This window comes from Nycticebus coucang, chromosome 23 (genome assembly GCF_027406575.1).
Source record: "Nycticebus coucang isolate mNycCou1 chromosome 23, mNycCou1.pri, whole genome shotgun sequence".
In the NCBI taxonomy this organism is placed as follows: Eukaryota; Metazoa; Chordata; class Mammalia; order Primates; family Lorisidae; genus Nycticebus; species Nycticebus coucang.
Window position 1 is genome coordinate 856,071 of NC_069802.1, and position 13,837 is coordinate 869,907.

The following is a 13,837-nucleotide window of genomic DNA, read 5'->3' on the forward strand; positions in this document are numbered from 1 at the left end:
CTCTTCCGAAAGATCTAAAAGGAGAGAATGCTTCCAGTTTTTTTTAATGAAGCCAGAATAACCCTGACACAAAGCAACCACAAGGACATTACAAGAAAAGAAAATTATAGGACAATATCCCTGATGAATATAGATGCCCAAATTCTCAACAAAATATTGTCATACTAAATTCAACAGCACATTGAAAAGTAATTCACTACAACCAAGTGGGATTTATCCTAGGGATGCAAGAGTCAATCAACACATGCAATTCTGTAAGTGTGATATACCACTTTAACAGAGGGAAGGACAAAAACCTTAAGACTACCTCATTAGATACAGCCAGGTCATTCAACAAGATTCTGTATCTTTTCATGATAAGAGCTTAACAATTAAGTATTGAAGGAATGTACCTCAACACAGTAAAGAAATACCTGACCAGCCCACAATTAATATTATATTCAACAATGAAAAGTTTAAAGCTTCTCCTCTAAGACAAGGATAACCAGTCTCACCACTTCTATTCAATGTAGTACTGGAGGTGTTTGCCAGAAAAATTAGGCAATAGAAAGAAATAATAGGCATCCAAACAGGAAAAAAAGTAGTTAAAGTATTGCTGTTTGCTAATAACAGGATCTTGTGTATACAAAACCCTAAAGATTCCACCCCAAACTGTTAGAATAAATGAATATAGTAAATTTGCATGATGTACAAAATCAACATAAAAATATCAGTAGCATTCTTATATGCTAACAATGAACTATCTGAGAAAGAAATCAAGAAAACACTTTTATTTACAATAGATACAAAAAAAGTGAAATACCTTTTTGGAATAAATAGGAATAAATTTAGCCAAGGAGGTAAGAGATCTTTATCCTGAAAACCATAAAATACTAATGAAAGAAATTGAAGACAACACCAGTGAATTGAAAGATATTCCACATTCATAGATTAGAAGACTCTACAGATTCAATATAATCTCTATCAGAATTTCACTATGCCATTTTTTCAAAGACATAGAAAAAACAATTCTAAAATTCCTATGGAACCACCAAAAACTCTGAATAGCTAAGGCAATCTTTAGCAAAAAGAGCAAAAATGTAGGCATCACATTATCTGACCTTAAGCTATATTCAAAACAATAGTAATCAAAACAGCATAGTACCAGCATAAGAATAGACCTTAGCCAGTGGAAGAGAATAGGGAGTCCAGAAAAGGACCTCACAAATTTATGGGTACACTTGATGGATTTTTGAAAAGGTGCCATATTCTTGGCACAGTGGGGAAGGGGCAATCTCTTCAACAATGGGTATTGGGAAAACTGTATATCCATATGCAGAAGAATAAAATTGGACCCTTCTCCCACTTCATACACAAAAATCAAGTCAAGTGGATAAAAGTGAATTAAATTTAAGCTTCAGAAAATACTAGAATAAAACATGGGAAAACTATACAATAATGGCCCAGGCAGTGATTTTTTTTGTACTCGGGTAATGAAAGCCAAAATAGACAAATGGAATTACATCAAACTAAAAAGCTTCTGCACAGCAAAGAAAACAGTGAACAAAATGATGAGACAACATACAGACTGGGAGAAAATATTTGCAAGCAATACATCTGACAGGAGATTAATATCCAGAATATATAAGTAACTCAAAAAACTTAAATAACTGAATGTGAAAAAGTGCCAAAGCCTTAAATCAACATTTCTCAAAAGAAAACAAACATGTTTAACATCATTAATTATTAAGGTAATGAAAATTAAAACCACAATGAGATATTACTTCACATCTGTCAGGATAGTTATTATCAAAAAGGTAAAAGATAACTAGTGTTGATGAAGATACAGAGAAAAGGGAACCCTTGTACTCTATTGATGGAAATGTAAATAAGTACAGCCATTATGGAAAACTATATGAGGTTCCTCAAAACACTAAGAATTACCATATTATCCAACAATCCTACTTCTGGGTATATATCATAAGGATTTGAAATCAGTGTGCGGAAGAGATATCTGCATTCCTATGTTCATTTCTACATTCTTTATAATAGCAAATTGTGGAATCAACCTAAACGTCCATCAACAGATGAATTAGATAAAGAAAATGTAGTGTATATATACAGAATAGAATAATATTCAGCCTTTAAGAAGGAAATGTCATTTGCCACAACATAGATGAACCTGGAGGACATTGCATTAAGTGAAATAAGCCAGGCACTGAAAGAGAAAAACTGCATGTTCAACTTGTATATGGAATCTAAAATGATCAAACTCATAGGATCAGAGAATAGAATGGTGGTTATCAGTGTCTGGGGGTTGGAAGGATTGGGAACATATTGGTCAGAGGTTAGAAAGTTGCAGTTAAGAGGAATGAGTGGTGGGAGGAGAAAAGATGGCGGCCAAGTAACAGCTTCTATGCAGCCAGGTGCAGTGAGAGTGGCAAGAGAAGACTCCAGGCATCTCTGGCCAGTGGATTTTTGCCCAGAGGCTTCCCTTTGGTGACACAGGAAGCCAGTGAGAGACTTCTGGACCCCACGAGGAAGACAGAAGCGGTGGAAAATCTGGCAAGTGGTAGGTGCATTTGTTTGGTCGGAGGCTGCCTACAGCTGTACCCATAGCAACAGCGAGACTGCAAGCAGGAAATGCCTTACCTGTGGACTGTTTTGGTTTTCTTGGATTTGGGCACTTGTTTGAATTGCTTTGGGAGATCTTGGGCCAGTGTGTGCAGACGACTTTGGGTGTTGTCTGTGGCCCCGGTCTGAGTTGCTGAGCTGGAAGGGAGCTAATATCGTTCAGCTGTGGGCTGCCTACACAGCTGCTGTGGGAGAGCTGCCCCTGTGTGTTGCAGCATGGAGATCAGACAGGAGACCTTGGGCGAGCAATCTAGTGACTGAGCTGCCCCAAGGAGGGCACTGTGACACTGGGGAAGTGCAGAGTTCCAAGTGTGACAGATTAACAGCCTTGACCCTCAGGAGCATAGTGGGAGCCTGGACTTGGTGCACTGAATAAGCAGGCAGCCACACCAGTAGAAATCCCAGGGACAAGTGCTTTCCTTGGGAAGCTTCTGCGTGGCCAAGGTTCATAGTTTGGAGTGTCTTTCAAGTGGGCTGAGGACATTTTGGGGCTCCCAAGCCTGAGGGGTCTGAGAGATCATCAGAGGACTTCAGTCTCCCATCTTGTCCAGCTGTATCAACATTGTGATTAGCATCTTATACCTCAGAAGATCACCTGTTGCCCACACAATATTCAGCAAGATATATATACTATTTGGTTCTTCAGTTTTAGGGTTTTGGGGGTTTACTTTTTTTGTTTGTTTGGGTTTTTTCTTAATTTCAACATTTTTCCCTGGTATTTTTATTGTTTTTCTTTTTTTTGTTTGTTTGTTTTTTTGTCCACTATCCTAGTTTAAATACAAGCTTTTATTTTTGCCTTCTTTACCAATTAGAATTTCATTTTTGCCAGTGTTTCTGCCCCTATTATTTGTTTTTGTTTGTTTGTTTCCTCCAAACCCCATAAGGTTTCTTGCTTGTTGTTTTGGTTTGATTTATACTATTGTTGGCTTTCCTCACTATCTGGTGGAGGTGGGGTACTGTGTTTGATCCAGCTGGCAAAAAGCTGTTGACCTCAAGGGAATCACCCAACACAGCATTCCCAGAGGTTGAGAGTCTTTCAGGTTGGGTCATAGTACACTACATACACCTGTATTACTCCTGTTTCTTTCAGTCCCTTTCCTTTTTTTGTCAATATTTCCTTTTACTCACCCCCTCTTCTTTCTCTTTTTTCTTTCTTTTTAAAATCTTTTTTCCCTTCTTGCTATTCAATTTTCTCATCCTTCTGGTCCCCTACCAAAAGAACTCATTAAAACTTTAAAGAGCAAGAAGAAGTGAAAGAATAATTAGGGTAAGGAAACAGATACAAAAAAGCACTCATGAAGAAGAATCAGTAGAAAAATCCTGGTAACATGAAATACCAGTTCAGCGTAACCCCTTCTAGGGATCATGAGGTAGCTACAGCAGAGGACTCCTCCTATATAGAAATGTTAGAAATGACAGAAGGGGAATTTAAAATACAGATGATGAAAACAATGAAGGAAACTCCTGAGAAAGTGGAAAACAATCAAAAAACAATGAAGGAAATTGCTGAGAAAGTAGAAAATAACCAAAAGGAAATCCAAAAATAGAATCAAATAAGAGAATACAAAGAATATAAAAAGGATATAGCAGAGCTGAAGGAACTGAAGTAGTCAATTAGGGAACTTAAGGATGAAATAGAAAGTATTAACAATAGAGTAGATCATGCAGAAATATAATCTCAGAGGTAGAGGATAAAGCTCTTGAGATAACTCAGATAGTTAAAGAGGCAGAAAAGAAGAGAGAGAAAGCAGAATGTTCACTGACAGAATTATGGGACTCTATGAAGTGTTCAAACATACGAGTTATAGGTATCCCAGAAGGGGAAGAAGAACGCCCCAGAGGAATGGAAGCCATTCTAGAGAATATTATAAATGAAAATTTCCGTAATATCACCAAAGATTCTGACATACTCCTTTTGGAGGGATATGGGTCACCTGGTCACCTCAATTCAAATAGAGCTTCTCCAAGGCACATTGTGATGAATCTATCTAAAGTCAAGACAAAAAGATTTTGCAAGCTGCCAGGAATAAGTGCCAACTGACCTATAGGGTCAAACCCATCAGGGTCACTGCAGACTTCTCTAATGAAACTTTTCAGGCCAGAAGACAATGATCATCTGTCTTTAATCTACTTAAACAGAACAACTTCCAGCCCAGAATTTTATATCCTGCTAAGCTAAGCTTTAAAATTGACAGAGAAAACAAATCTTTTATTGATATACAAACATGGAGGAAATACAAGACCAGCCTTACAGGAAATATTTCAACCTGTTCTACACACTGACCATCACAATGGACCTTCAGCAAAGTAAACACCCAGAAATTAAAGGACAGAACCTAGTTTCCACAATGATGCAAAAGACAAAACTAAGCAATGAACTTTCACAAAATAAGATGACTAGAACGCTACCACACTTATCAATTATCTCAATAAACATCAGTGGCTTGAATTCCCCACTGAAGAGGCATAGGTTGGCTGATTGGATTAAAAAACACAAGCCATCTATTTGCTGTCTGTAGGAAACACACCTCACATCAAAAGACAAAACTCAGAGTTAAAGGTTGGAAGTCAATTTTTCAGGCAATCGGAATTCAGAAGAAAAGAGTGGTTGCAATCTTATTTTCAGATACATGTGGATTTAAAGCAACTAAAATCAAAAAAGACAAAGATGGTCACTTTATATTGGTCAAGGGAAAAATACAACAAGAAGATGTTTCAATTCTAAATATTTATGCACCCAATTTAAATGCTCCCAGATTCTTGAAACAGACCTTACTGAGTCTGAGCAATATGATATCCCATAACACCATAATAACAGGAGACTTTAACACTCCTCTTACAGAGCTGGACAAATCCTCTAGACAGAAATTAAACAAAGATGTAAGGGACTTAAATAAGACCCTAGAACAACTGTGCTTGATAGACGTTTATAGAACACTCCATCTCAAAGATAAAGAATATACATTCTTCTCATCATCCCATGGAACATTCTCCAAAATTGATCATATCCTAGAACACAAAACAAACCTCAACAGAATCAAAAGAATTGAAATTCTACCTTGCATCTTCTCAGACCACAAGGCACTAAAAGTGGAACTCAACTCCAACAAAAATGCTCAACCTCACACAAAGGCATGGAAGTTAAACAACCTTATGCTGAATGGCAGTTGGGTGTGGGAGGAAATAAAAAAGGAAATTATTAACTTTCTTGAGTATAACAACAATGAAGACACAAGTTACCAAAACCTGTGGGATACAGCAAAAGCAGTCCTGAGAGGAAAATTTATCTCTTTATAAGCCTACATTTGAAAAACAGAGAGCACATCAACAAACTCACAAGCCATCTGATAGAATTGGAAAAAGAAGAACAATCTAAGCCTAAACCCAGCAGAAGAAAAGAACTATCCAAAATTAAATCAGATTAATGAAATTGAAAACAAAAGAATCATTCAGAAAATTAATGAAACAAGGAGTTGGTTTTTTTGAAAAAATAAAATATATAAACCTTTGGCTAGACTAACTAGAAATAAAAAAGTAAAATCTCTAGTAACCTCAATCAGAAATGACAAAGGGGAAATAACAACTGATGCCACAGAGATACCAGAGATTATCTCCGAATACTACCAGAAACTTTATGCCCAGAAATTCGACAACGTGAAGGAAAGGGTCAATATTTGGAATCACAACGTCTCCCTAGACTTACCCCCAGAAGAAATAGATCTCCTGAACAGACCAATTTCAAGCACTGAGATCAAAGAAACAATAAAAAAATCTTCCACCAAAAAAAATGCCCTGGTCCAGATGGCTTCACACCAGAATTTTATCAAACCTTCAAAGAAGAGCTTATTCCTATATTGCAGAAATTATTCCAAAAAATTGAGAAGGAAGAATCTTCCCCAACACATTCTATGAAGCAAACATCACTCTTATACCAAAACCAGGAAAAGACCCAACTAAAAAGGAGAATTTCATACCAATTTCACTAATGAATATAGATGCAAAAATTCTCAACAAAATCTTAGCCAACAGATTACAGCTTATCATCAAAAAAGTCATACATCATGATCAAGTAGGTTTTATCCCAGGGATGCAAGGCTGTTTTAACATGTGCAAGTCTATAAACATTATTCACTGTATCAACAGAGGTAAAACTAAAAACTATATGATCCTCTCAATAGATGCAGAAAAAGCATTTGACAAAATCCAGCATCCTTTTCTAATAAGAACACTGAGGAGTATAGGCATAGGTGGCACATTTCTGAAATTGATCAAAGCTATTCATGACAAACCCACAGCTAATATTTTACTGAATGGAGTCAAATTGAAAGCTTTCCGTCTTAGAACTGGAACCAGACAAGGTTGTCCTCTGTCACCATTACTATTCAACATAGTGCTGGAAGTTCTAGCCAATACAATTAGACAAGACAAGAAAATTAAAGGGCATCCAAATCAGAGCAGAGGAGGTAAAACTCTCCCTCTTTGCTGATGATATGATCTTATACTTAGAGAACCCTAAAGATGCAACCACAAGACTCTGGGAAGTCATTAAAAAATACAGTAATGTTTCAGGATATAAAATCAATGTCCACAAGTCAGTTGCTTTTGTCTATGCCAACAACAGCCAAGATGAGATGTTAGTTAAAGACACAACTCCCTTCACCATAGCTCCAGAGAAAATCAAATACTTAGGAATATACCTAACAAAAGAGGTGAAGGACCTCTATAAAGAAAATTATGTAACCTTAACAAATGGAAGAACATACCATGCTCATGGCTGGGAAGCATCAACATTGTTAAAATGTCTATACTGCCCCAGAACAATTTACCGATTTCAATGCCATCCCTATTAAAATACCAACATCCTATTTTCAAGATTTGCAAAAAATGATTCTGCATTTTGTATGGAACCAGAAAAAACTCCATATAGCTAAGGCAGTTCTTAGTAATAAAAACAAAGCCGGGGGTATCACCATACCGGATTTTAGGCTGTATTACAAGGCCTAGTGGCCAAGACAGCATGGTACTGGCACAAAAATAGAGACATAGACATTTGGAATCAAATAGAAAACCAGGAAATGAAATCAACAACTTACAGACACCTAATCTTTGATAAACCAAACAAGAGTGTCCACTGGGGGAAAGATTCCCTATTCAATAAATGGTGCTAGAAGAATTGGATATCCACATGTAAAAGACTGAAACTGGATCCGTACCTTTCTCCACTCACAAAAATTGATTCAAGATGGATAAAGGACTTAAATTTAAGGCATGAAAGAATAAAAATCCTCAAAGAAAGAATAGGAAAAACACTGGAAGATATCGGCCTGGGGAAAGACTTTATGAGGAAGACTGCCATGGCAATAGCAACAGCAGCAATAATAAACAAATGGGATTTAATTAAATTGAAAAGTTTCTGTACAGCCAAGGAAACAACAACCAAAGCAAATAGACAACCTACCCAACGGGAAAGGATATTTGCATATTTTGAATAAGACAAACACTTAATAACCAGGATCTATACAGAACTTCAATTAATTCACAAGAAAAAAACCAATAATCCCATACATCAATGGGGAAGAGAGATGAATAGAATCTACTCCAAAGATGACAGACTGGCCAGCAATCATATGAAAAAATGCTCATCATCCCTAATTATTAGAGAAATGCAGATTAAAACCATCTGAGATATCACCTAACCCCAGCAAGAATGGCCTATATCACAAAATCTCAAAACTGCAGATGCTGGTGCGGTTGTGGAGAGAAAGGAACACTTTTACACTGCTGGTGGGACTGCAAACTAATACAACCTTTTTGGAAGGAAATATGGAAAAACCTCAAAGAACTCAACCTAGACCTCCTGTTTGATCCTGCAATCCCATACTGGGCATCTAACCAGAAGGAAAAAAAAAACCTTTTATTATAAAGACACCTGTACTAGGCTGTTTATTGAAGCCCAATTAACAATTGCCAAAATGTGGAAACAACCTAAATGTCCTTCGACCCAGGAATGGATGGGTAAGCTGTGGTGTATGTATACGAAGGAATATTATTCAGCCATAAAAAATGGAGATTTTTTAGCATTTGTACTAACCTGGATGGAGGTGGAACATATTATTCTTAGTGAAGCATCACAGGAGTGGAGAAGTATGAATCCTATGTATTCAATTTTGATTTGAAGACAATTAATGACATGGTGGTGCATGGGGGAAGGGGAGAGCAGACAGAGAATGAGGGAAGGGCTGAGGAAGAGAAAAAGAACAAGAAAAGAAAAGAAAATAGTGACTAATTTTCACATAAATTAATTTTGACTAACGTATATTACTTAAACATTAATTTTTAACTCAACATGTCAATATGTTGTGTAGGATATTGTATCCTCATTTATAAGTGTCGTATGTTTGTAATTTCTCCTTTATAATAATATATTTTCTCCAATTTAATATCAGGTGTACCCAGATCAAGTAAAATGATTTTGATGTATTTCTTCTTTTTCTGTTGTCTATAAGATTTAGCATGATCTGTTTTTTGAAATTATCTTTTACTTTTATTTATAAATATTAGTTGTATATTTTTTGATACTTCAAAAAAATAACAGGAAGTTAACTGATGACTCCATAGTGAATCTCAGAGTCAAAGCATTCTATGATAGACATACTCTTATTTGACAATGTGAATGTTACTTTCTTTGCATTATTATTATTATTATTATTGCTTAATATTTTGATGAAGCAGTTGTCTGATTCCTTTTCTGAATGTATTTATGTTTGTTCTTTATGAAGTTTTTGTTTCTAATCCTTATCTTAAACATTGTTATTGTTATTAAATTTTAAGTCTTTTTAATTTTGTGAAGGCAAAAAAAGGAAACCTAATTAACACATGTATATGTAAAAATAAAAAAAATTAAAAAAAAGAGGAATGAGTGGTATATAAAGTGATATGTTAATTAGTTTGCTTTAGTCCTTCCTCACAGTCTATACATAATATCACTATGTATCCCACAATTATATGTCATTATAACTTATCAAAGAATAAAAATGAGTGTATAGTTTCACTTTGACATGATGAAAAATTCTACAAATGGATAGTGAAGATCATTGTACAACAGTGTGGATGTATGTAATGTCATTGAATTGTGCACTTAGAATAGTTAAAAATGGTAAATTTTATGCATATTTTGTCACAATAAAAAATATTTGATGAAGAGCCAAGTAAAACGTCTAATAAAAAACTGCAACAAATAACATTTAAAATATCAGTGGATAGCTCTGCACCTGTAGTACAGTGGTTACAGCGCCAGCCACATACACTGAGGGTAGTGGGTTCAAACCTGGCCTGTGCCAGCTAAGCAATTGCAACAACAGCAACAACAAAAAATAGCCCAAGAGGTTGCTGTGAGCTGTGATGCTACAGCACTCTACTGAGGGCAACATAGTGTGACTCTGTCTTAAAAAAAAAAAAAAAATCAGTGGAAGATGGGTGGTGGTTTCAAACCCAGCCCAACCCAGCTAATATCAACAAAGACAACTGCAACAAAAAAATAGCCAGGCATTGTGGCAGGCACCTGTAGTCCCAGCTCCTCGGGAGGCCGAGGCAAGAGAATTGCTTAAGCCTAAGAGTTTGAAGTTGCTATGAGCTATGATGTCACAGCACTCTACCGTGGCTGACATAGTGAGACTCTGTCTCAAAAAAAAAAAAAAAAAAATCAATGGATGGGTTCATCAGTCAGAAGAATAGAAATAGAAAAGATACAAAAAAAACCACCTGAGACTAAGAAGGTCTAACATATGTTTAATTGAAATCCCAGAGGTACGGATGAGAAAGAAAAACGTCAAAGAACATTTGAAGAGATAATTTTTGTGAATTTTTCAGAAAAGTTAAAAGATACCAACTCACTGATTTAAGATGGCCTACTAGATGCAGCTAGTATATGGAGAGGAATCAAAATGGCAAGTGGATATTCATATTTCAAATAGATTCTAAGATAGAACCCTGGTGTTCAATAAAGATGTGACTGAGAACATTGAAAAAGGGACAGGAAAAGTGGGGCAGCCGACTAAGGGAGGAATGGCTGAGCCAGAAGAAGCTCCTAGGTACAGGAAAGAGAAAATGAGAGCCCCTCAAGGCTCCACATTCCTACCATGACTTTTATATTCCTAGCTATTGGAGAACACCTCAACCCATGCAGGCCTCAAGAATGCATAGAGATTGCACAGAGACATGGCTTCAGAGAAGGAACTTAACGCTGAGTTCCATAAGCTTCTGAGCCCCAAGCAAATGCAGCATGACGTTATTCTGAGAGCCAAGCCCCCAAAGGATTGTGTCCCTCTGGGTCTGGGGCTTCTGTTGCTGCTTCCACTGCTGGCCCTAGGAGGAAGAGAGGAGGCTAGGCACTTTCATGTGCCTCAAGGACAACCCCCACTGTCACTGTTGCAGGGTGCTGTGAGACTGAGGTGTGAGGAAACTCTACATCTCACAGCTGTCTTTCTATGCTACTCCCTTTGATCTTAACTTTGTCTTCCCTGGTGGTGGGCCTGTAGCACAACTGCCTCTGCCCACACATGACAATTCCACTGGTAACCTCACTGTTTCCTGTCATAGTCAGTGCTTGGATGCATTACTGGGGAACTTTAGGACAAATGTATTGGCCCAGTTCTGTCTCCCCAGTACTTGAGCATGCTGCCCAGAGGCATGGAAATAACCAGCCCAGTGCATGACTTTTGGCACCTCATTATCCCTCCCAGGGTCTAAAGTCAGGCTGACCCAACCTGTCACTGCCATGCAAACACCAGCACAGATCACTGTGTTCCATTGGGTAGCTCCACCATCACTATTACCACTGCTTACATCACATTCATTGCCCACGCACCCAAGAACTCACCCACACACCCAGTCTTCCATTGCCACTGTCAGAATTCAGGCAAGTCACCTGGAGGACCCAAAATTGGCCAACCTGGACCCACTCACACTATTGCCAACATATGCCACCTTGGGGCTCAAACAGGGCAAGCTCAGCCCATTGCTGCCACCACCAGGACCCAAAGATTAGTCTACCTGGTATCCTAGGCCTCAGCAAGGTTCACGAGAGTGTCCACAAATAACCACACTGAAAGTCACCAGAGAAATAACAGATACCACTGACACTATTTACAGCTGAAGAAATCATACAAAGATTGCACTACTTTGGAATCCAAAATCAAAACCAAATTTCCCTACCCTCCAAAAATACCTTCAGGGAAAAGGCCCTCCCAATGGAAAAGCACCTCTTGCACTAGATACACAGATATCAATCCAACGATACGGGCTACATGAAAAAGCTAGGAAATAGTACACAGAGGAATACACTAACTCTCCAGCAACTTACTTGAAAAATCATAAAATTGCCAGTAAACTCAAAATACTGATTTTAAAGAGGCTTGAAAAGATACGAGAAAATTGTAAAAAACAATAGAGAAATCAGAAAACAATTCAGCATATGAATAAGAAATCTACCAAAGACATAATTATTTTAAAAAATCATCAAACAAGAATTCTAGAACTGAGCAATTCACTTAATCAAATAACATATTTGAGGCTGGGTGTGGTGGCTCATGCCTGTAATCTTAGCACTCTGGGAAGCTAAGGCATTGAATTTAGGAGTTTGAGACCATCCTGAGCAAGAGCAAGATCCTGTCTCTATGAAAATTAAAAAAAAAAAGAAAAAGAAAATAAAATTTGGCTGAGCATTGGGATGTGTGCCTGTGGTCTTAGCTATTCAGGAGGCTGAGGCAGGAGGATCAATTGACCCCAGGAGTTTGAGGTTGCAGTAAGCTATGATGATGCCAGTGTACCCAGTGAGACGCTGTCTCAAAAAATAACGGAAAAATAATAAAAGAAAATGAGTAAAGCCTTTATGACATTTGAGAGAATGTAAAGTGGCTGAGTGTTTGAATTATTTAGTGTTTCTGAGAGTGAAGAGAGAATGAAAGGAATAGAAATCTATTTAATTAAATGCCAGATGAAAACTTCCCAAGTCTAGTAGAGAATTAAACATTTAGATACAGGAGGCTGAAAGATCTCCAAACAGATAAAATGCAAAAAGTTATGTCCATGGCACATTATACTCAAATTGTCTAAAGTCAAAGCCAAAAAGAGGATATTAAACATAGAAAGGGAAAAGTGACTAGTTACCTATAATTGAACCTCTGTCAGACTAAGGCCAAGAGAGAATTAGATGATACATTCAGCATGCTGAAGGAAAAAAACCCTGTCACCCAAGTATATCATATTCAGCAAAATTGTCCCTTTTAAGGGAGGAGAAATAAAGTCTTTCCCAGATAAGCAATGCTGAGGGAATTCGTTACCACTAGACTGGCCCCATAAGAAATTTGCAAGAGTCCTCAACTTGAAAGCAAAAGGATGACATTTACCATTATGAAAACACGTGGAAGCATAAAACTCACTGGTAAACCAAACAGAAGGACTCAAATGGTACCACTACCGTATACCACCAAACCACAATGACAAACAGAAGAGATAAAGGAGAAAAGAGTATACAAAACAACCATAGAAACTATTAACAATGTGACAGTAATAAGTCTTCACATATCAATAACAGCTTTCTATGTAAATTAATTACGTTCTCTACTTACCTGAGTGGATAAAGATACATGATCCAGTGTGTGCTGCCTATAAGAAACATACGTTACCTGCAAAGACACATGAAAATTGAAAGTAAAGGAATGGAAAGAGATATTCCACGCCAACTGAAACCAAAAGCAATGAGGATTAGCTATACTTATATTACATAAAGCAGACTTTAACTCAAAAACAGTATTTAAAAAAAAGTAGACAAAGTCACTATATAGTGATAAAGGGATCAATCCATCAAGAGGATATAACCTTAAGTATATACGTACTCAGGACTAGAGCACCCAGATTCATAACGCAAATGTTACTAGACCTAAAGAGAGATAGGCTGCAATACATTAATTGTTAGGGACTTTAATATCTTACTTTCAGCATTACACAGATCATCTAGATAGAAAATTTTAAAAATACATAGGATTCAAACTGAGCTCTAGACCAAATGGATCTAACAGACATTTACACAAAACTTTACCCAGCAATTTCAGAATATACATTTTTCTCCTCCACATATGGAACATTCTTCCAGATATAACCATGTGGAAAACAAGTGTCAACAATTTACAATCCCTTGATTGTCAAAAAGTTGAAATCATGTCAG

At 37.1% G+C, this 13,837-nt stretch overlaps 1 protein-coding gene across 1 annotated transcript in view; it reads left to right on the forward strand.

Moving 5' to 3' along the window:
* PDCL2 (phosducin like 2) overlaps positions 1 to 13,837 on the forward strand; it is a 66,489-nt gene that overhangs the window by 14,620 nt on the left and 38,032 nt on the right. Inside the window, exon 3 of the mRNA XM_053577446.1 lies at positions 11,430 to 11,667. Within this exon, the coding sequence (XP_053433421.1) occupies positions 11,430 to 11,667 (238 nt within the window). The remainder of the gene's footprint in view (positions 1 to 11,429; positions 11,668 to 13,837) is intronic.